This window comes from Bos mutus, chromosome 18, assembly GCF_027580195.1.
Source record: "Bos mutus isolate GX-2022 chromosome 18, NWIPB_WYAK_1.1, whole genome shotgun sequence".
Lineage (NCBI taxonomy): Eukaryota > Metazoa > Chordata > Mammalia > Artiodactyla > Bovidae > Bos > Bos mutus.
The window spans coordinates 16206036-16229927 of record NC_091634.1 but is presented as its reverse complement, the minus strand read 5'-3'; the positions used below and the strand labels follow the sequence as shown (position 1 = coordinate 16229927).

Sequence of the window (23892 nt, the reverse complement as noted above, 5' to 3'; positions counted from 1 at the left end):
TGGTTCTTTCCACTAGTCCACCCATCATGTGACAGCCAGGGGACTCTTAACTAAAGTCTTACCTGACTCTGTCCCTTCCCCATTTCAAACCTTCCTGACTCCCTAGTGACCTTGGACAGAGTTGAAGCCCTGCCGTGTGGCACCTAAGACTGCATCATCTGCCCCTGCCCATCCTTGTCTCCCCGTTCCCCAGTCTGTTTGTGCACATGCCCTTGGCTTTGAATGCTCTTCTCAATATTTACTTGGTTATTCTTGGGAATTCTCTGGGAAGCCCTCTTGATCACCAGGTGTCTCCTCTGGCCTCCTTCAGCCTCTGGGCTTTCCCCAAGGCTGCCCAGATACTCCCCCGAGCTCACCCATCACAGCCCTGATTACCCTGGGCTGTCACTGCCTGAAGGTGGTCTGTCTACCCCTACTGGACTGAAAACCCAGTGAGGCCAGGCCTGGGGTTGTGTTGGTCTCTGTTGTGTCCCCAGTGTTATTTACCTGAGAGCCTAGCTCAGAAGGAGACTCAGTAAATGCTTACTAAGCGAGAGAGTGGTTTGCTCTTCTCTCTGTCTCTCCCTGGACGTGTGGCCTTAGCCTAGCCTCTAGATTTCAGTGTTTCAGTATCTGCTCTTCATCTGTGCTGTTTACCCGGGTGTCCACAGGAGTGAAGAAAATTCCCATGTCAGCCACTGACTGGTTGAGTAGAGCTGACCCCAGGCCCTTTGCAGGATAGACTGCCTCAGAGTTGGGGGGGACCTCCTTAGTCTTTGATCAATGCCCTCGCTGTGCTCTAGGGTCATCTAAAGATCCTTCTTGAGCCACAGAGCCCCCGAACTTGGGCTGGCTGAGGTCAAGATGAGCCCTTCCCCAAAGAGATGGCTTTGGTGCAAGGCAGCTGCCTGGGCAACAGCTCAAGAACTTTATTGACCACATGACTCCTGGGGGTGCTAATGGGGGGATACCCTCAGGCTCCGCCCCAGCAGCCTCCGTCGAAGTTCTTGGCTGAGCAGCTCCTGTTCCCTGCGGGCACCCCGTAGTACACTTCGGTTCTCCTGGGCCCTCCGGATCAGGTAAGGGATCACCTCCTCCAGGGAGCCATAGGGGATGGACTTGTACACAGCATAGCCAGCCTGCCCTGGAGGGAGAGTATTGGCAGCGTGTGGGCTCAAGTTTGGCAAGAGGCTCCCATAGGCTCCATCTAGAACAGAGACTTCCATTTCTGAGAGCATGACAGATTAGGTGAGTTGGACAAAATCTCCCGCTGAAAAACTAAAACTCCTGGACTAAACATTAAAATAAAAAATTCTCAAAGTTATAAAAATGCTGCAAAGAGAATAAAGTGAAAGTGAAAGTCACTCAGTCGTGTCCAGCTCTTTGCAACCCCATGGACTATACAGTCCATGGAATTCTCCAGGCCAGAATACTGGAGTAGGTAGCCCTTCCCTTCTCCAGGGGATCTTCCCAACCCAGTGATCGAACCCAGGTTTCCTGATTGCAGGTGGATTCTCTACCAGCTGAGTCACTAGGGAAGCCCAAGAATACTGGAGTGGGTAGCATACCCCTTCTCCAGGGAAGTCTTCCTGACCCAGGAATCGAACCTCGGTCTCCTGCACTACAGACGAATTCTTTACCAACTGAGCTATTAGGGAAGCAAAGAGAATAAGGAATTTACTAATTCAAGAATTAAGAGAAAATGAGGGGCTTCTCTTGTGGCTCAGTGGTAGAGAATCTGCCTGCCAATGCAGGAGAGACGGGTTCAATCCCTGATCCGGGAAGATCCCACATGCCACTGGACAGCTAAGCCCACATGCCACAAGTACTGACCCCACATGCTGTGACTACTGAAGCCCCCATGCCTAGAGCCCGTGCTCTGCAACAAGAGAAACTGCAATGAGAAGCCCGTGCACTGCAACTAGAAAGTAACCCCCTGCTCACCACAGCTAGAGAAGAGACCACGCAGCAATGAAGACTTAGCACGGCCAAAAATAAATTTAAAAAAATTTTTTCTTAAAAAAGAGAGAGAACCCAGAGCAGAAGGATTACCCGAGAAGCGTTTCTTTCCTGAGGGCAAAACTGAGTTTCTGTCTAATGACTTCAAAGTTAAGGGGGTACAGAAATGGAGGCCTAAAACCTGACCAGGATTAAGAGTTATAAAAGAGAGTTTCCCCAGATTAAGTGTGAACCCCAAAATCTAGACCCTCAAAGTAAGAGTTAACAAGAAGTCAACTCTCCCATAAGGAAGGTTGGCCTTGACCATAAACAGAGCAAGGAAGGAAACAGAAGTCCATCTCTGAGAAGTTGTGGCCATGGGTTGCATGCGTGTGTGCTCAGTCACTTCAGTCGTTGTCAGACTTTGCCCACAAGGCTATGGACTGTTAGCCCACAAGGCTCCTCTGTTCATGAGATTCTTCAGGCAAGAATACTGGAGTGAGTTGCCATGCCCTCCTCCAGGGGATCTTCCTGACCCAGAGATTGAACCTGCATCTCCTGCATTGCAGGCAGAGTCTTTACTACTGAGCCATTCTGGAAGCCCGTTACTGTAGGTTAGTCTCCTAAAATATTTGCAGCCCCAGTGTGGATCCTTGAGATATCTCAAGAAACCTCAAGCTGTGAATTTAGGGTACAGTGATTTTGTACCCCTTAGTGCCTGGCAGAAGAAAACATAAATCTTCTGGTCTCAGGCCCTGGGGAACAACACAGTAAAGATAACAAAGCAGACAGGAAACAAGATACCAAGATCAAAAACCAAGATACCAAGATCAAGACAAAAACAACAGCGCACAGACGCAGAGACATAGGCCTGCGAGGCCTTCAGATATGGGACAGACCTCTCTGAGGGCCTGCCACTGGGCTGGCTGCAGGCTGTTGATGGGAGCCTGGCCAGGCATCATCTGGGAATGGGAGAAGGGATCTGTTTGGGAGGGAATGGGGCTGGGGCAGGTTAGGTGGGAGGTGGGAGTAGGGGCTGGGAGGGACGGATCACTCACATACCCAGTGCCAAGGAGACATGGTCACACATCCCCAGAAGTTGTCCAAAGCAGACAGGCCCATCTGGAGGAATGCCCAGCTCCCACATGCTACAGAAAAGGTCACATCATCAATCCAGACAGTGGCTGGATCCCCCATGACACACTCATATGGCTCTTCTAGTTTTTCGAATATTGAAGTATTTCCAAACTCACTGATAAATAACCATGGCTCTGGGACCTCTGAAAGCTCGCCAGTAAGTCTCAGCTCCTTTCCTGAAATATTTGGACTTCCCTGCTGCTGCCGCCAAGTCACTTCAGTCATGTCTGATTCTGTGCGACCCCATAGACGGCAGCCCACCAGGCTCCCCCATCCCTGGGATTCTCCAGGCAAGAACACTGGAGTGGGCTGCCATTTCCTTCTCCAGTGCATGAAAGTGAAAAGTGAAAGTGATGTCGCTCAGTCGTGTCCGACCCTCAGCGACCCCATGGACTGCAGCCTTCCAGGCTCCTCCGTCCATGGGATTTTCCAGGCAAGAGTACTGGAGTGGGTTGCCATTGCCTTCTCCGTTGGACTTCCCTCTTCCCCAGCAAATAAGGGGCAGTTCCTTGTTCAGCAGGAGCCTACAGGTGTAGCAGGAGTTAAATATTTTGAATATTCTCCCCAGACCCCCTTTGAACCTACTGGCCCCCACAGTCCCTCCCCTTGTCAACCACCCTTTGGGCGCTTATTTCCATTCCCCTACTTCATACCGCTTGGTTGCCTGGCGGACAGAGTCCTCATTGTGGGAAGCCACCATGAGGTGGCACATGGGGCCACGATGGGACACCTGGGTCAGCATCAGCTCCAGACAGCGGCTGTAACTGAAGGGAGATGAAGGATCAGCTTATGGCACCTGGTGAGTTAGGGTCAGGCCCCAGAGACCGGGGATTTATATCACCGAGGGGTAGGGTGCCTAAGGGCAAGGACCCTGAAGTCAGGAAGTACCTACATCCCACCTGCCTCAGCTGTGAGGGACATCTTCTTTCGGAGCCTTTTTATTCCCTTTAACAACACACGTTCATCTGTTAGCATTGTTGTGGGGATGGAGTGAGATGAGGGTAGACCTAAAGTCTTTGGCACAATGGCAGTCTCACAGCAAAGGGCCGTGTCACAGGAGATGACATTTACCCACTGACATTCACTTCAGTAACGTCTGCAGAGCAGGGTTAGCAACACCCCAAATGTCTGTAAGTGGGAGACTGGCTAAATGAACACCCAGAGGATAGTGGAGGGCCCCTGTAGGGGCAGGAACCGCCCCCCCATGATTGGATGGGGATGTGGGTGGAAGTGAGCTGTGTCAGCCTGTTCATTTTTGTGTCATTTTGATTTTTTTTTTTTTTTTGGCTGTGCAGAGAGTGGCAGGTGGGATCTTAGTTCTTCAACCAGAGATCAAACCCAGGCCCCTCAAAGTGGAAGCATGGAGTCCTAACCTCTGGACCATCAGGTAAGTCCTCATTTTGATTTTTGAATCATGGGAATGTATTATTTATTTAAAATCTCTATTAAAACATTAATGGTACTATGCTGGAGAAGATGTGGAGAAATTGGAATTCTCCCACTGTGCTAGTGTGAGTCTAAAAGGCTGCAGCCACTTTGGGAAACCATCTGGCACTTCCTCAAAAAGTTAAACATGGAGTGACCATAGGACCCAGCAATTCCAGTCCTAGAGAGTTGGACTTTTAAGAGAATTTAAAATGTGCATTTACCAAAAAATATGTACATGAATGTTCATAGCAGCACTATCCACAATTGACAAAAAGTGTAAACAATGCAAATATCCATCAATTGATGAATGGATAAATCAAATGCGGCCTCTCCATACAATGGAATATTATTCAACCGTAACAAGGAATGAAGCACTGACACACACTACAGCATGGTTGAACCTTAAATACATTATGCTGAGTGAAAGAAGCCAGGTACGGAAGGTCATGTATTATGCGACTCCACTAACATGAGATGTCCAGAATAGACAAATCCATAGTGACAAAAACTAGATTAGTGGCTTCCAGGGCCTAAGGGGATGGGAATTATGAGTGACTGCTAATGGATATTTGCATTAGCAAATTAGCAAATAGAAAGGGGAAAGGTGGAAGCAGTGACAGATTTTCTCTTCTTGGGCTCCAAAATCACTGCGTGATGATTGCAGCCGTGAAATTAGAAGATGGTTGCTTCTTGGCAGGAAAGCTATGACAGCCCTAGACAGTGTTTAAAAAAGCAAAGACATCACTTTGCTGACAAAGGTCTATATAGTCAAGGATATGGTCTTTCCAGTAGTCGTGTACAGATGTGAGAGCTGGACTATAAAGAAGGCTGAGTGCCAAAGAAATGATGCTTTCGAACTGCGGTGCTACAGATGACTCTTGAGAGTCCCTTGGAAAGCAAAGAGATCCAACCAGTCAATCCTAAAGGAAATCAACCCTGAATACTCTTTGGAAGGACTGATGCTGAAGCTGAAACTCCAGTACTTTGCAAACAGCTGACTCACTGGAAAAGACCCTGATGCTGGGAAAGATTGAAGGCAGAAGGAGAAGAGGGTGACAGAGGATGAGATGGTTGGATGGCATCACTGATTTGCCCAAGTTCACTGGTCATGAACTTGGGCAAACTCTTGGAGATAGTGAGGGACAGGGAAGCCTGGCGTGCTGAAGTCCATGGTGTCTCGAAGAGTCGGACACAACTCGGCTGCTGTACAAAAACAGCTGATGGATATGGTTTGTTTTTGGCTGTGCCTTGTCTGTCTGTCTGTCTGTCTGTTTGTTTGTTTGTTTTGCTTAAGGGAGTGGGACTTTAGTTCTCAGACCAGGGATCGAGCCCATGTCCCCTGCAGTGGACCCTCAGAGTCTTAACCACTGGACCACTCGGGAAGTCCTGGAGTTTCTTTTTGAGATGATGAAAATGTTCTGGAATTGGTGATGATGGCTGCAAAATTTAATGAATATACTAAAAGCCACTGAATTGTAGTTTAAAATAGCGAATTGTATGGTATGTGAATTATATCTCAGTAAAAAAAAATGATTCCAAATGATTAAGCCCATAGGATACAAATGTGCCTAGGAGGCTTCATGGGCTTTGGATGCAAGCTTAGCCTTCATGGCTTGGCCACTTTCTGTGGGAGCTTGGTAAGTCCCTGTGGCTCTACAGACCCCTCCTTGTCTGCTGGGAAATGGAATCAGGCTTTGAAAACTCCATGAGAACAGAGCCTGGGGTCCAGCTGGATTGCTACCGCAACCAGAATCCAACACTGATCTGAAACAAGTGATCAGCAAGTGTGTATTGAAAGAACAAATCTTTTCTTCTCAGGGCCATGAGATGGTGGCCCCAGGAACTCAGCCATGTCTTGCCTGTGATTTGAGGTGTATCAGAATCAGGGTTCTAGAGTCAGTCTGCATGTGCTAAGTCACTTCAGTCGTGTCCAACTCTGTGACCCGAAGGACTGCAGCCCGCCAGGCTTCTTTGTCCGTGGGATTCTCCAGACAAGAACAAAGGAGTGGGTTGCCATGCCCTCCTCCAGGGGATCTTCATGACCCAGGGATCGAACCTGCATCTCTTGCATTGGGAGGAGGGTTCTTTACTGCTACTTCCACCAGGGAACCCAGGCTGCCAAGGCTCAAATCTTGGCACTGCCACTCACTAGCTTTGCAACCTTCGGTAAGAGATGTCACGTCTCTGAGCCTGTTTCATCCTCTGTGAAATAGAGAGAGAGCAATAGTATCTACTGCTTGGGGTCGTTTACTCCTTCATTCTCCAGACCTGTACCAAGCACCTCCCATGGAGCAGCAGTGTTAAGCACTGAGGACTCAGCAGTGAACAAGTTAGAAAACCCTGCCCTCCTGGGCCCACGCTCTCATGGGAGAGAAAGACAATGAGCAACTGAACGCCAAAGCTCTGCTGCCAGTAAGTGCTGGGAGAAAAATCAATCCAAGAAGAGAGGGTGTGGTCTGTGTCAGTTTTCGGTAGGGAGGGCAAGAAGGTCCCCTGAGAAGGTCCCAAAAAGTAAAGACCTAAGAAGGTGAGTGACTGAGCCCTGCCACACGGCCATCTGGAGGGAGAAGGTTCTGGGCAGTGGGAACAAGAAGTGCAAAGTCCCTGGGGTCATCAAGGAGGCCAGTGTGGCTGGAGTGAAGTGAGTGAGGGGACAGGACTGCAGGCCACTGCAAGGATCTGGGGTTTATCGAGGGTGTGCTGGGAGCTATGGGAGGATTTGAACTGAGGAGGGATATTTGACACAGGTATTAACAGGCTCCCCACTGGCGACAGGTTGGGGAGGGGTGACAGAGAAGGGAGCAGGCTGCTGTTCAGGTGGGAAGCGACAGTCTCCTGGTCGGGGAGAGAGAGTGACCTGTAGACGCACGTAGGTTGCTGGACACTGGGGAATGAGCTCTAATGGAAGGTTAGATGCTAATGCTCTTCGTCTCGAGGCCGGCAGAGGATGAGATGGCTAGATAGCATCACTGACTCAATGGATGTGAATTTGAGCAAACTCCAGGAGATAGTGAAGGACAGGGAAGTCTGGCGTGCTGCCAAGCCATGGGGTCACAGAGTCAGACACGACTTAGCTACTGAACAACCACAGCAACAATTATTCATCTCAGAGGCCGGCCTGCCCCTGTCCCACCTCTGACTGGTAGCCTCATAGTCAGGCTGAGTGGGATCTTCGGTTCCCTGGAGCCGGGCCGTCTTTCTCTCCTTGTCCAGATACGCCCCTCGTACCAACTTCACCCCAAAGGCCAGGCCAGCCCTGTCTGCGGCCTCAGCGTCCCGCCTCAGCCGCTCATAGGTGTCCTGGTGGAGCACATGGGCGGCTTCAGATCAAGGCGCTGGGACCCCGGCCTGCAGCCCCTTGTCCCCAACCACTCCCCCTATCCCCGGAGTGCACTACACACCTTCAGATAGGCCTGGTAAGTGTTCCACACCCAGGGCCCGCCTTCCCCGGAGCTGTTCCAGCGCGTGGCCAGGGCAGCCACCAGCAGAGAGAGTGCCGGGTTCAGAGAGGTGTACTCGGCATCCACCAGGAGCCTCACGCGCTGGGCCCGGGCGTGCTGAGGGTGAGAGGGACTGCGGTCGGGCCCCAGGGGTGACCAGCAAGCAGGCGCGGTGGAGGCAGGCCTCGGCCGAAGCTGTTACCTGTACCACCCGGTGCAAGCGACTCAGGGAGGCCTGGAGGTGTCGTGTTTGCTCGGTGTTGAGGCAGGAGACCTGGAGGTCCTGGGGGGCAGCGGGGAGGCAAGGCGGCTCAGGCCTTCTGGACCCTTCCAGAGCCCAAGCCTCCTCTCCCCCACCAGCAGGCAGGGAAAAAAGTTTAGAAATTACTAGAAATCTGGAAAGCAGCTGTATCATATAGATACTATTTATTGAGGTATAATACATGGATGGACGGGCTTCCCAAGTGGTGCTAGTGGTAAAGAACTTGCCTGCCAATGCAGGTAAAGAGAAGCCAGTTCTATCCCTGGGCCGGGAAGATCCCCTGGAGGAGGGGACGGCAACCCACTGCAGTATTCTTGCCTGGGAAATCCCATGGACAGAGGAGCCTGGCCAGTTACAGTCCCGTGGGGTCACACAGAGTCGGACATGACTGAAGAGACTTAGCACGCACACTCATACACACACACACACATGGGTTGAGAGCCCAGAATTTGAGTTTGAGTTTTGGCTCCACCATTCACTGTGTGGACTTGAACAAATGTAACCTCTCTGGGCCTCAATGTTCTCTGTAAAACGGGAATGATTATAGGATCTACCTCATTCAGTTGCTGCGTGGATAAAAATGGCCTGGCCATAAACAGGACAGGACAGGGCCAACATATGATAAGCACTCAGTGTTTTTGTTGTTTTGTGTGTGCCCAGTCGTGTCTGACTGTTTGAGACCCCATGGACCATAGCCCGCCAGGCTCCTCTGTCCATGGGATTTCCCAGGCAAGAATATTGGGGCGGGTTGCCATTTCCTACTCCAGGGGATCTTCCTGATCCAGGGATCAAACCCACGTCTCTTGCACCTCCTGCTTTGGCAGGCAGATTCTTTACCAGTGTGCCACCTGGGAAGCCCTAAGCACTCAATACATGTTGTTATTGTTATAATAATAGGTGACTTCAAATGCCATCTTATAATCTTCACAATGATCCTAGTAGGCAGATATTATTCCAAGCTCCGTTTTCCAGTGAGAAAACCAAAGCTGGGAAAGTGAAGTGACTTGGAGTTAGCATCTAGGAACAGTAACCAGCTCCTAATAAGAGCCGTGAGTGTTACTTTGCATTAGTTTCTCAGGATGTCTCACTGCAACTCACAAGGCTCCCCTGATCTGACCCCTTTATTCTACCTCCTTCCACCCTTCGCCTCGCTCACTGCTCTCCGGCCTCGCTGGCCTCCTGGCTACTCTTGGAACATGCCAGGTACCTTCCCACCTCAGAGCCTTTGCTCTGGCTGTTCCTTCCACCTGGAACACTGTTCCCCTAGATGTCCATCCACCCGACTCCAACCTCTCAGCAGGGTCTTTATTTTCTCTGGTTTGAATTTGCAACTCCCTAGCTGGGGCTTTCCCTTCCCCTTCCTTAGCCTTATTTTCCCCTACAATACTCGTTTTTTAAAAATTAATTTATTTATCTGGCTGCGCAGGGTCTTAGTTGCAGCATGCAGGATCTTTTAGTTGTAGCACTTAGCTGTGAGGTTTGGGATCTAGTTTCCTGACAGGGATCTGATCTGCGCCCCCTGCATTAGGAGCATGGAGTCTTAGCCACTGGACCACCAGAGAAGTCCTTGTTGTTGTTCGGTCGCTGTCATGTCTGACTCTTTGCAAGCCCATGGACTGCAGCACACTAGGCTTACTTGTCCTTCACTGTCTCTCAGAGTGTGCCCAAACTCATGTCCATTGAGTTGGTGATGCCATCCAACCATCTCATTCTACAGTGCTTATTTATACTTGTTACATATCCGCTTTGAGGTTTTTTTTTTAATAATTAAACATTTTTCACACACTTATGAATAGAGTGAAGAGAGGGAAGTGTATTTCTGTGTCTGTCTCTGCACCAGCCTCCACATCTGAATCCAAGATCACTTCTAATAAACAGGAACCTTTCAGAAGAGCTCAAGTGAAAAGGCAGTTTACTAATACAGGAAGACTCTCGGAACCCAATTTCTAATGTATGTACTTCATCTGCATTAATTTCTGTGATTCCCTAAAACAATTAAGGAAACATAATTTCCAATTTACAAATAAGGAAACTGAGACCCAGAGGGTAACTTAACCTTTAAAAAGATCGAATTTCCTGGCTGGGTGCACTTGCGCCCCCTCCCCACCACGTGACCGGCAGCCAAGCAAGTCTGCACTCAGCTTTGGGTTTTTGTCTTAACTTTTTATTGGACTTTTTCTGGCTTTTATTGTTGCTTTTTGGGGCTTCCTCAATGGCTCAGTAGTAAAGCATCCACCTGCCAATGCAAGAGACTTGGAGACACAGGTTCAGTCCCTGGGTTGGGAAGCTCCTCTGGAGGAGGAAGCGGCAACTCACTCCAGTATTCTTGCCTGGAGAATCTCATGGACAGAGAAACCTGGTGAGCTACAGTCCATGGGGTCTCAAAAGAGTCAGGCAAGACTGAGCACAGCACAGCACACATAGCTGCCTTACAATGATGTGTTAATTTCTGCTATACATCTAAGTGAATCAGCCATACATATACATACTGTCCTTTTTTGGATTTCTTTCCCATGTGAGTCACCATAAAGCATTGAGTAGAGTTCTCTGTGCTATACAGTAGGTTCTCATTACCTACTGTATAGCACAGAGAACTCTACTTATGGCAGAAAGCAAAGAAGAACTAAAGAGCCTCTTGATGAAAGTGAAAGGGGAGAGTGAAAAAGTTGGCTTAAAACTCAACATTCAGAAAACTAAGATCATGGCATCCATTCCCATCACTTCATAGCAAATAGATGGGGAAACAATGGAAACAGTGAGATACTTTATTTTCTTGGGCTCCAGAATCACTGCAGATGGTGGCTGCAGCCATGAAATTAAAAGACACTTGTTCCTTGGAAGAAAAGTTATGACCAACTTAGATAGCATATTAAAAAGCAGAGACATTACTTTGCCAACAAGGGTCTGTCTAGTCAAAGCTATGGTTTTTAGTGGTCATGTATGGATGTGAGAGTTGGACTATACAGAAAGCTGAGCACTGAAGAATTGATGCTTTTGAACTGTGGTGTTAAAGACCCTTGAGAGTCCCTTGGACTGCAAGGAGACCCAACCAGTCCATTCTAAAGGAGATCAGTCCTGAATATTCATTGGAAGGACTGATGCTGAAGCTGAAACTCCAGTACTTTGGCCACCTGATACAAAGAACTGACTCATTTGAAAAGACCCTGATGCTGGGAAAGATTGAAGGCAGGAGGAGAAAGGGATGACAGAGGATGAGATTATTGGATGGCATCACCAACTCTATGGACATGAGTTTGAGTAAACTCTGGGAGTTGGTGATGGGCAGGGAAGCCTGGCATGCTGCAGTCCATGGGGTCACAAAGAGTCAGACACAACTGAGCAACTGAACTGAACTGATATATGTCAATCCCAATCTCCCAGTTCATCCTACCCCCCGCCTTTGGTATCCATACATTTGTACTGTATATCTTTGTCTCTATTTCTGCTTTGCAGTAGGTTCATCTGTACCATTTTTCTAGATTCCACATGTATGCGTTAATGTACGATATTTGTTTTTCTCTTTGGCTTTGATTTGAATGATTGTCTCTTGCAAGTAAGTGCCTCAAGGACATATATTTTGTTTATCTTGATCACCACCCCCACCCCACAATGGACATGAGTTTGAGCAAGCTCTGGGAGATGGTGAAGGACAGGGAAGCCTGGTGTGCTGCAGTTCATGGGGTTGCAAAGAGTGAGATATGACTGAGTGACTGAACAACAGTCTCCACCCCTGGCATAGCACCTGGAACATAGTACATGTTCAACAGACATTTAAGGAACTGTTAGACATTTGTAACAGGGATCTTCCCTGGTGGCTCAGACGGTAAAGAATCTGCCTGCAGTGCTGGAGACCTGGGTTCAGTCCCTGGGTCGGGAAGATTCCCCTGGAGAAAGGAATGGCAACCCACTCCAGTAATTCTTGCCTGGAGAATTCCATGGACAGAGGAGCCTGGTGGGCTACAGTCCATGGGGTCGCAAAGAGTTGGACATGACTGGCTAATGCACACAGTTCTTGGTCTTCTTATGGGGATTCCACATGAATGTGAGCTTCTGGTGACTCAGGGAGTCCAGTTGGGTTCAGAGAAATGGGAAAGTTAAAAAAGAGGAACAGGTGGAATTCTGTTATGGCCAACAGGACTCCTTCCCAGGCAGCGCTAGTGGTAAAGGATCTGCCTGCCAATGCAGGAGATACAAGAGATATGGGTTCAACCCCTGGGTTGGGAAGATCCCTTGGAGGAGGGCATGACAACCCACTCCAATATTCTTGCCTGGAGAATCCCATGCATAGAGGAGCCTGGAGGGCTACAGTCCATAGGGTCACAAAGAGTTGGACACAACTGAAGTGACTTAGCACACACACACACACTCATGGCCGACAGGATGGATATGGACCGCATCTTGGGGAAGAAGACTCTCTCCAGCAGGAGGGAGGAGCAAGGGGCACCTACCTGCCCAGTGCGTCTCCCCAGTCAGGGAATCGTCCCCCGCTGTGGGGCAGCGTCCGGGGGAGTTCTGGGGTGTGTGCAGCTGGTGGAGCCGTCACCCTCACAGGGAGCCGACCGGGCCCTCATTTACCCTTCACCACCGTCTGAGGTGGCGACTACTGTCACCCCCGTTTTACAGGGGGAAGCAGAGGTCAAGACACAGAGAGGTGAAGTTACTCATCTAAAGTCACACAGCTTGACCTAGGATTTAAACCTCAGCTTCTCCAGAACCTGAGTACTTAACCGTCACCATGTACACCCACCCACAGGCAGAGAGGAAATGCTTCCCTCAAATATATGTAAAGCCATTAGGACAGTGCGTGGCACGTTATGAATGGTCAGTAAGTTCTCCACCGTTAATATGTTGTTCCATACTCACCTGCTTCATTTATTTATTCATTCATTTAACATGTTTATCATGTCCTGTCTAGGTGCTAGGGCCTGGGACATGACCATGAACAGGACAGTCATAAATCGTGCTGGGGAACCGGTGACTGTGAAGACCAAGGATGGGTGGGGGCTGGGATCTGGGGTGGGGATGGCAGGGCGGCTCTGATATGGGGACAGGAAGAAGGGACAGCTCTAGGGAGACACAGGCCAGTGTGGGACCCAGTGGGTATGAGAAGTCTGGGGGACACCCAAGGGGAAGTTTGGTGCAGGGAGAGGGTCAGGGGAAAGGCTGGGCCTGGAGACAGGTGGGCATCATTAGTGCAAACCGGGGAAACTGAGGCTGAAGGGGTGGGTGAGAAGGCCCTTTCGAGGGGAGTGAGAAGCAAGCCTGGGCCTCACCCTGGGGAACCTCCATATTTGAGTATCAGGCAGAGTAAACTTAACGAAGACTGAGGATGAGCTGGGAGCGATGGAAAATGAGGAACACCAGGTCTGATGGTGTTGGGGAAGACAAGGGAAGTGAGGGACACAGAAGGAGCAGGGCCCCTTTGTCATCGTGAAGATGCCAGCCTGGCAAGGGTTTTCGTCCTGAAAACTGCCCTGGGAAGACATTACTACCATTGCCACATGCGAGTGAAAAGCTCATGAAGGGGTGAAGCTTGTTACGCTCCAAAGCTGATCCTTTAAGCACTGCTTGTATGTGTTCTGTGATGCATTAAAAAAAAATTACAAATTAAAAAATAAACATCAGCAGGTCCCAGGTAGTGTTATTTGGCAGTGATGGAGACTCAGAGGCTACCTGTGTGCCCATCCCAGGAGAGGTAAACCCGGCGGCCAGAAGCCCAAATTAGAAACAACGGATTAGGACTTACCCTGTGGTTCAGGGGTTAAGAATCCGCCTGCTGATACAGCGGATGTGGGTTTGATTCCTGGTCTGGAAAGACTCCACATGACTTGGAGCAACTAAGCCCGTGCACCACAATTACTGAAGCCCAGGCACCCTAGAACCTATGCTCCGCACCAAGAGAAGCCACCGCAGTGAGGAATCCCACGCACCACAGTTAGAGTATCCCCCACTCTCCCCAACTAGAGAATGTCCAAGAGCAGCAATGGAGACCCAGGACAGCCAAAAAGAAAAAAACAAGTAATTAAAAAAAACACAATGGATTAGATGTATACAGAGATGATTGGAGGGATCTAAAAATCAGAGTGCTCAGTGGAAAAACGTAAGAAACAGGACGCAACAGGTAACATAATGTTGTTTAGTCACAAAGTTGTGTCTGACTCTTTATGACCCCATAGACTGTGGTGTGCCAGGCTTCTCTGTCCTTCACTATCTCCAGGAGTTTCCTCAAACTCATGTTCATTGAGTTGGTGATGCTGTCTAACCACCTCATCCTCTGCCGCCTCCTTCTCCTCCTGCTCTCAATCTTTCCCAGAATCAGAGTCTTTTTCAACATAATGATGAGTGTTACTTGTAGATATTTAAAACTATACCCAACCCCAGATTGATGGAGAAGGGCACAAGGGGACTTTCTGCAGGGATGGAAATGTTCTGTACTTTGATAGGGATTATAGTAGCTCCAGCGTGTATTTGTCAAAGCTCATCAAAAGGTACATTTACAATGTATGCATCTCACTGTGTATAAATTTTACCTGAAAAGAAATGACTGTTGAGCTCTAGTTGGTGATATGTATTCTGAAGCATTTGGGGGGAGAAGCGTGCTGATGTCTGCAAATTACTTTGAAATGCATCAGAAAATAAGATGGGTGGGTGGATGGATAGAGGAATGGATATGATTTTAAAGGAACAATAGCAGGTGTTCACCATAAAATTCTTTTGATTTTTCTGTATGTTTGAAAATTTTCATAATAAAATGTTGGAAAAATATGCCCCCAAATAGCATATATTTGGCAAAACCACATCATGGTAACAAAGAGATGTATATTATACAAGGTGAAGTGATTACTGATGGCGGGGAAGGTAGAAATAAGATACGGAAATAAAGAATAAATGAAAGAACAAACGAGTGAATGAATGAACCAAAACCCTGCTGGTCTAATCATAGCTCCTAGCTAGTTAGCATACACTAGCGTAGCTGAGTTGATTGAAAAAATATTGGTTACTTTTTTATTGGTAAAGAGCTACTGTCTTAATTGATCCTACTAGAGCTCCCAACTCCCAGGCCCCTAGCCTAGAATCCCCAGGTGACCCATATTCCAGTTACTCTCCAGCCATGCCCCAGGGCAGTAACCCCATTTATTCTGATAGTCCTAAGCCTGGGAAGTAGAGATAGTTAAATATTTAGAACATTCCGCTGGCTGGTGTCTGCTGCCTCTGCACTTCCCACCACCATTCCTCTCCCCAACCTGTGGTCCTTACCTGTCCAGAGTCCATGGCTTCTGCCAGCCTCTCGGGGCTCAGCTCCAAAGAATCCCCTGGCCTTCGGACCCACGAGGTGAGCTGCTTCTGGAATGGGATGGCGGGTAGGGCGGTGAGGGGGACCTGGTGGGCAGCCGCCCCTCGCCTCCCACCCGGCCCACCCCTTACACAGAGCCGAGTGCTCATCAGCGCCGTCATCTTCAGCTGCATCAGGGCATTTCCCGTTGGGTCAGGGGTCTCCAGGAGGCCTCGTGACAGGTCCACGCATCGCAGCATCGCACTGAGGTTCCCTTCATACCAGGCCTCACTGCCCAGCCAGCAGGCATCAGGGCTGGGAGCCCACTAGCCCCCTTGCCACCAGCCTCCCGGCCTCCCTGGGCCCGGGCCCCTCTACTCACCCGTCTTGACAGCCGAGTCTGGCTCCTCCTCAGTGGGCACTGCCAGCAGAGGCCGCAGGCCTAGGTTCTGGAGCTGTAGGACACAGCTCCTCACCTCCTCAGCGGTCTCACCAGCCACAAACTGCCCGTAGATGGATGCTCGGAGAAGCGCACCGGAGAGCCGGGAGCCCAGGAGTCGCTGAGACCAGGCTTGGAGCTGGGGTGACAGGGAGCAGGGACTCAGAACCAGGCCCCAGGAACTTCCTAGGCTAGTCCCCCCAGGATTGCTGCTCACCGCCAGGCCATGGGTGACCAGAGGCGGCCAGGCACACAGCCGTAGCACCAGCAAAGCTCGGGTCAGTTCTCCCGTGCTCTTGAGGTGGAAGGCCCCACCATCAAAGCTGAGGGGCTGCCAGCTCCCTGGGGAGGGGCCAGCTCGGGAGCGGAGCACACGACAAGTCTGAAGCATCAGGAACCCTTCACCACTTCCACACTGGAGCAGGGGGCTTTGGAGGCAGCTGGTCTACCCAGTGCCCCTTGCCCGGCCAGGGACAGTGACTGATTAACCAGACAGTAGCCAGGGAAAGGCAAATCTTTAGGATCACAGACTCCTTGAGGGGCAGTTAATTATTAACTTATAGGGACATAGTTCAGAATAATGGGGACAGGAGAGGAAAGCCCCCCTCAAAACCTCAATGACCCTCAGCATAACAGCTCACAATTATTAGTCACCCATCATATGCCAATGGGTATTAAGTCAGAGCGCTCTGGGAGCCAGGCCGTGTGGCTTTGTGATCTTGGGAAAGTTATTAAACATCTCTTGTTGCAATTGCTTCATCTTAAAGTGGGAGAGAGTGTAGTTTGCAAATACACCTAATCTTTATCTGTTCTATATTAAGCATATATCCTAGAGAACTTGAACATGGACATCAGGAAACATGTACAGGAAGAAATGTTCACAACAGTAGTTTTTTCAATAGCCCTAAATGGAAGCTCCCCACATTTCCATCAGCTCAAGAATGGAGAAACACACCGTGGTAGATTCATATGACAGACTACTATACAGCAATGAAAAGGGGTAAACTACTGATGCCTGCAACCACACAGATGAATCTCACACACATGTTGCGTGAAAGAAACCAGACACCAAACAGGACATGCTGTCTTATTCTAGTCAATAAACTTGAAAGCAGGGGTAATGAAATGGCCATATCGTGTGTGGGGGCATGGGTGCATACCTGGATGGTAAAACTATGAAGAAAAGACAAGCAAGGAAATCATTATCACAAAGACCAGAAAGGGATCAGAGGAGTTGTAACCTGGTGGGGTCTCATGGGGGCTTCTGTGCCCTTTTTTCATAACCTGATAATGATTCACAGTTGTTCATATTGTAACGGTTTTAAAATATATTCTTATTTTCCCTCCCACCCACTATCAAGATTGAAGTGGGGAAGTTTGCTTAGTATTTATTTGGCTGTGTCGGGTCTTAGTTGCAGCACTTGGGACCTTTAGTTGTGGCATGTGGGATCCAGTTCCCTGACCGAGGGTGGAACCCGGGCCTCCTGCATTGGGAGGGCGAAGTCTTAGCCACTGGACCACCAGGGAAGTCCCTAAACTTTTCTTTTAGTTACATGTACAGTTTTAAAAATTATTTAAAAATTAAAATAGCCCAAAAGGAAATGAAGTGAAGCTTTCTCCAACTTCTCAATCTCAGTCCCTCAATTTCATGCCTCCAAGGCAATGAGGTATCCTTGGAGAGGATCAGTTCAGTTCAGTTCAGTCGCTCAGTCATGTCTGACTCTTTGTGACCCCATGAATCGCAGCACGCCAGGCCTCCCTGTCCATCACCAACTCCCGGAGTTCACTCAGACTCACGTCCACCGAGTCAGTGATGCCATCCAGCCATTTCATCCTCTGTGGTCCCCTTCTCCTCCTGCCCCCAATCCCTCCCAGCATCAGAGTCTTTTCCAATGAGTCAACTCTTCGCATGAGGTGGCCAAAGTACTGGAGTTTCAGCTTTAGCATCATTCCTTCCCAGGGCTGATCTCCTTCAGAATGGACTGGTTGGATCTCCTTGCAGTCCAAGGGACTCTCAAGAGTCTTCTCCAACACCACAGTTCAAAAGCATCAATTCTTCGGCGCTCAGCTTTCTTCACAGTCCAACTCTCACAACCATACATGACCACAGGAAAAACTGTAGCCTTGACTAGACGGACCTTTGTTGGCAAAGTAATGTCTCTGCTTTTCAATATGCTATCTAGGTTGGTCATAACTTTTCTTCCAAGGAGTAAGCGTCTTTTAATTTCATGGCTGCAGTCACCATCTGCAGTGATTTTGGAGCCCCCAAAAATAAAGTCTGACACTGTTTCCCCATCTATTTCCCATGAAGTGAGGGGACCAGATGCCATGATCTTCGTTTTCTGAATGTTGAGCTTTAAGCCAACTTTTTCATTCTCTACTTTCACTTTCATCAAGAGGCTTTTTAGTTCCTCTTCACTTTCTGCCATAAGGGTGGTGTCATCTGCATATCTGAGGTTATTGATATTTCTCCTGGCAATCTTGATTCCAGCTTGTGCTTCTTCCAGCCCAGCGTTTCTCATGATGTACTCTGCATATAAGTTAAATAACATTTGGAGAGGATAGTTTGTGCATAAAAATGCACCTATATAACTCCTTTTTATGTATAAATGAGAAAATATTATTTGTCCCTTTGCACATTGACTTTTTTTTACTTAATGTATTTTGAAGAATTATGCTCATCTCAGCACGTATAACTATATCTCAAGTTTGAAAGCTTTTATGTTATTTCTTCCTTTAATCTTTTGTAGATTTCACCAGTGAAGCCATCCGGTCCTGGAGCTTTCTTTGTGGGAAGGATTTTAATAATAAGTTCAATTTCTTTAATAAAGATAGGGCTCTTCATATTTTCTGTTGCATCTTGGGTTAGCTCTCATATGTTGTATTTTTCAAGGAATTGGCATTTCATCTAACTTGTCAGAGCCCTTGGCACAAAGTTGTCATAATACTCTCTTTATACCCTTTTAAGGGTAACAGAATTTTTTAAATATCATTTTATTTATTTATTTTTGGCTATGCTGGGTCTTTAGTGCTGCACAGGCTTTTCTCTAGTTTCAGCGAGCAGGGGCTACTCTTCATTGCGGTGCCTGGGCTTCTCTTGTTGTAGAGCACGGGCTCTAGGGTGTGTGGGCTTCAGTAGTTGTGGCTCAGAAGTCCTGGAGCACAGGCTCAGTAGCTGTGGTGCACGGGTTTAGCTGCTCCAGGGCAAGTGGGATCTTAACCAGACCAGGGACCGAACTCGTGTCCCCTGCATAGGCAGAAGGATTCTGAACCACTGGCTCACAGGGAAGTCCCAAGAGAAGATATTTTATTTCTCAGCTCGCAGGTCTTACTTTTTTCCCCTTTGCTTATTCTTAAGGAGATGGGACCAAACAGCAGATGAGTTGTTTTCATTTGTGAATCTCAAAGGTTAATGGTGATAGAAGGAGATTATTGAACAGAGAAATAATTTGCTCCTTTCTCAAATTAGGCATAGGTGAGCCACACTTAAGTTGAACCAGTGATGTGTGTGGTTGTCTTCTATTTTCTATTTGGAAATAGGAGGAATTTCCTGTTAGCAGGAGGAATAAAACCCACTCTCTGACTTCTGGCATTGTGTTAACCAATCAGGAGAATTTAGTTCTTCTCCCAGGGTAGAGATGTCCGGGGTGCACTGGGGTGTGGTGATGAGATTATCAGTCTGATGTTGATATTTACATGTGTGAAAAGTACAGAGTGTCCCAAGATGGGGCAATCCAGAACTAGGGGTGAATTCTTTAGGGTTATTGAGCAAGAGGGATGAGAAGTGGAAAGTCTCATCTGTAGTTAACCTTGAGGTCTGTCCTAAGAGAGAAGCTTCCAGTAGCCTTGGAGGAGCTTAAGTGAAGCTCCCAGATGGTCCTTCTGTGGGTGATGGTCCTTCAGGGTGAGAGTGAAAGAAGCTTTAATACTAGCTCAGAGGCGGGGCAAGAGTTCTAAGTGGGAGGCCCGTCCTCAGAGTCCTCTCATTGGCTCTGACTGGACCACCTGGTGAACCCTAAGCCAATCACTGGGCTTGGAAAATTAGACACTCTGGTTGGCCAGTTCTGAGAGCTATGCCTATTGGTGGAGATCCAGGTAGAGCGGGAGCTTGGTACAAAATATATCCGAAGTAGGGGACCTAGGCACTGATGCTTCCCAAGAGAAGACTGCATATCACCAGGAAAACGGTGAATAAACTCTGGATGACAGAACAACTGAGCTCATGAGTGATTCTGATGGTTCTGGGAGAGAATACATAAACTTAGAAAAGAGATTGGCGTGTGGAAACAGCTCATAAATGCTGTTCATCTGTTGTTTCAACTGTTCAGTGGCTTCCTATCACCCAGAGGATAAACTACAATCCTTCATAATATATCTTTGCCCATCTCACCAACCTCAACTCCTACCACTTCGTTATTCTCCAGCCTCAATTTTAGGAAAATCCCTTCCCACACTGTTCCTGCGGTCCTCTACGTCTGGATGCCCTACACAGCTACTTCGCCTTTAATATTGGGACTCAGTGACCACAACATGCAGAAGACACTCTCTACCATGACACAGACAGTCTGAGCTCCAGATCCCAATACACAACCAATCTGGTATATTGAGTCTTCTCAAACGGGCCGGTACTGCCCCCTGGTGGGAGTTTCGGGAAATTGCCTGGACGTTCTTGGTTGCCGCACGAGCGCGGAATTAATGCTTTCAAATTGTGGTGTTGGAGAAGACTCTTGAGAGTACCTTGGACAGCAAGGAGATCAGTCCGTCCTAAAGGAAATCAACCCTGAATATTCATTGGAAAGACTGATGCTGAAGCTGAAGCTGCAATAATTTGGCCACCTGATGTGAAGAACTAACTCATTGGAAAAGACCCTGATGCTGAGAAAGATTGAGGGCAGGAGGAGAAGGGAGCGACAGAGGATGAGATAGTTGGATGGCATCACTGACGCAATGGACATGAGTTCGAGCAAGTTCCAGGAGATGATGAAGGACAGGGAAACCTGGCATTCTGCAGTTCATGGGGTTGCAAGGAGTTGGACATGACTTATCCACTGAATAACCACAGACATTCAGAGGCCAGGGTCAAGGCAGGCTGAACACTGCGTCTGCATCCTCAACAACTTGAAAACATCTTTAAAAGCATTCATATGGGTACAAAGAAAAGTTTATAATTATCTAAAATTAATATAACACAAATACACATGCATGCATATTTTGGGGATGGTTTAAAGTATACTTTTTTCTGAAATGAAACTGTATCATAAATAGAATGACAAATATAATTTAGTATTTGTTCAGAATGGTACCAAGGGTTGTTTGCCATATCAGAAAAATCATAATACCATCTATGAGATATACTATAAAAATTTTAAAGTATAATACAGAGAAAGAAATATGCATATAATCCCAAGTATTCAGTGTGATAAATTTCAGAAAGTGACAACACCTGTGTGACTAGCAACCAGGTCAAGAAACATTATCAGTCCCCTAGAAACCCTCCTGGGGTCCCTTTCAAGTCACTGTTTCGCTCTCCCCCAAAGGAAACCAGCTTTGCCATAAATCAGTTTTGACTTTTTAACTTTAAAGAGTTGAAATCATACAGTATATTCTCTTTTGAGTCTTTTGGATTCAATATTGTGTTTGTGAGATTCAACCATGTTGTCAGTCAGTAGTTCATTTATCTTCATTGTCGTAGTATCTGTTGGATGAATATACAATTTAATTGGGCTTCCCTGATAGCTCAACAGTAAAGAATCTGCCTGCTGAAGAAGGAGACGTGGGTCAGGATCTTCCTGGGTCAGGAAGATCGCCTGGAAAAGGAGATGGCAACCCACTCCAGTATTCTTGCCTGGAGAATCCCATGGACAGAGGAGCATGATGAGCTACAGTCCATGGGGTCACAGTCAGACATGACTTAGAGACTGAGCATGCACGCATGCGTGTGTGTGTATTCAGAATTAGTAGATACAGCCAGTTTGGCAAAATGGTTGTATTGATTTACACTCCCATAAGCACATGCTTTTTCCTGACCATTTTTGTTTGGTTTTGTTTTTCTTTTTTCTTTCTGTCCTCGGGCACACGGAATGAATTAACCACTATCCTTGGTTCATGATGCAATCTGATCCATGCAAGGTCCCTTCTCTGATAATGAGAACTCGGCTTGATTTTCTTTTATGAATCCCTCTGTATTTAACTGATTTCCCACTGTTACTACCTCCCTTGTCCCAGGTACTAGCCATTTGCACTACCTCAGGGCTCTAAGAGCCTGCACTAGGCAGCCCTCTCATTGTGCTTTGTTCTGACACCTTACCTCGGGGGGTGTCATAGCTCTCCACCTGGCACACACATGTGCATGCACACACACTCACACACACTCAGGCAGTCTTTGAGATTGCTTTAGCCTAAAAAATACCATTAAGATTGAAAGCTCTTATTTTTTTTCTCTTAGTTTATTTTTTTTTAATACATATTTATTTATTTGGCTGCCCCGGCTATTAGTTGTGGCACCTGGGATCCCCAGTTTTCCTTATGTCACACAAGATTTTTTTTTTTTTCCAGTAAGGCATGTGGGATCTAGTTCCCTGACCAGGGATTCAACCCAGGCCCCCTGTCTTGGGAGCACAGAGTCTTAACCACTGGACCACCAAGGAAATCCTTTTTTTTCTTTATCTTTAATCCTTCCTTTTCATAGTTTTATCGCCTTTTTATTCATAATCCTAATGACTTTCTTTACTATGTAGTCGGATTTGTATATTTTGTTAGTTTCAAAGACCATACTTCTGGGTTTTTAAACAAGAATCTGCATTTTTCCTTTAATTTATTTGATTTAATTTTCTTGTTTCTTCTTCTTCCTCTGGGTTTATTCTATGGTTCATTTATTAGTTTCTTAAGATAGTCACCTCGTGACTTTGGAGCTCTCTCCTTTTCTAGTATAAGTATTTAAGGGTTAAATATTTTCCCAAAATTCTGCTTTTGATGCCTCTCACAAGTTCTGATAGGTAGTATTTCCATTTTCTTCCAGTACTAGATAGTCTTCATTTCCCCATGATTTCCTTTTCTTAACCTAACTTGAGCCCATCCAACTTGGTCTGTCTGGAATGTGGAATAAAGGCACCATATTTCAGTCAGACAAGCATGTGGTGCTCTAGAACTGGGGCAGCCAGTCTCTGGACAAGCAGTAATTTGGGACAAAGAGGGAAGCTAGGTATCTATAAGGAGAGGATGAGAGGAATTTGCTGAGGGATGCAGACAAGAGATGATGAGATCTAGGGAAAATCAAAAGAACTGGTCAGATCTGCACAACCCATGAGACGCGGTGGTACTTCCTATTCTTTGCCTCTATGACTTTATCATAAACCTTTACAATGTACTTTTAAACATCTTTTTAAAAAGATTTTCTTATGTGCACTTTTACATTTAAAAGTCCTTATTGAATTCATTGCAATATTGTTTCTGTTTTCTGTTTTGGTTTTTTGGCCACACTGCATGTGGGGTCTTAGTTCCCTGACTAGGGATAGAATCCGCAAAACCTGAATTGGAAGGTGAAGTCTTAACCATTGGACCACCAGGGAAATCCCTGCAAAGTGCTTTTTAATCCTAACTTAAAAAAAATAAAATCCTAACTTTCATTTTGATGTAATATTAGGGCTACAGAAAAGTTCTAAGATGGATACAAAGAATTTCAATACATTTCACTCTCATTCCCCAAACGTCAACATCAAACCGCATACCCCGCTCAGAGGGCTCAAACATAGCTTGTGCACACCAGGACTCAGAAAAACTACAGAGACTGAGACAGAACTGTGTTTGAGTGTCTCTCTGTGGAGGTATGGGTCAGCAGTGGACTGCCACAGAGGCAGGGGCTCTGGGTGCAGCAGACTTGAGTATGGCATAAGCCCTCCTGGAGGAGGTCGCCATTAACCCTACCATAGAGCTGCCAGAACTTACACAGGACTGGGGAAATAAAACTCTTCAAGGGCACAGACAGAACCTTATGTGC

At 47.4% G+C, this 23892-nt stretch overlaps 1 protein-coding gene across 1 annotated transcript; it reads right to left on the bottom strand.

The window, feature by feature from the left end:
* Positions 1-935: 935 nt before the first annotated feature.
* On the bottom strand, positions 936-16287 carry PRODH2 (proline dehydrogenase 2). The gene is made up of 10 exons (XM_070387929.1): positions 16114-16287; positions 15836-16035; positions 15610-15748; positions 15442-15528; positions 8125-8205; positions 7884-8039; positions 7616-7782; positions 3708-3818; positions 2980-3065; positions 936-1123 (listed from the first exon to the last, which is right to left on the bottom strand). Exons 1-10 carry the CDS (start codon positions 16285-16287, stop codon positions 936-938), a joined length of 1389 nt encoding a protein of 462 aa, XP_070244030.1.
* Between the last annotated feature and the right edge of the window lie 7605 nt (positions 16288-23892).

What these genes read in the sequence shown, in the direction of transcription:
- PRODH2 (XM_070387929.1), bottom strand. Translation starts at nt 16,287, where the DNA reads ATGCTTCAGACTTGTCGTGTGCTCCGCTCCCGAGCTGGCCCCTCCCCA. An exon ending in TCGGCTGTCAAGACGGGTGA is followed by an intron (nt 15,749 to 15,835) that starts GTAGAGGGGCCC and finishes CTGGCTGGGCAG; the next exon opens with TGAGGCCTGGTATGAAGGGA. An exon ending in TATGAGGCTACCAGTCAGAG is followed by an intron (nt 3,819 to 7,615) that starts GTGGGACAGGGG and finishes ATCTCCCTTCAG; the next exon opens with TTACAGCCGCTGTCTGGAGC.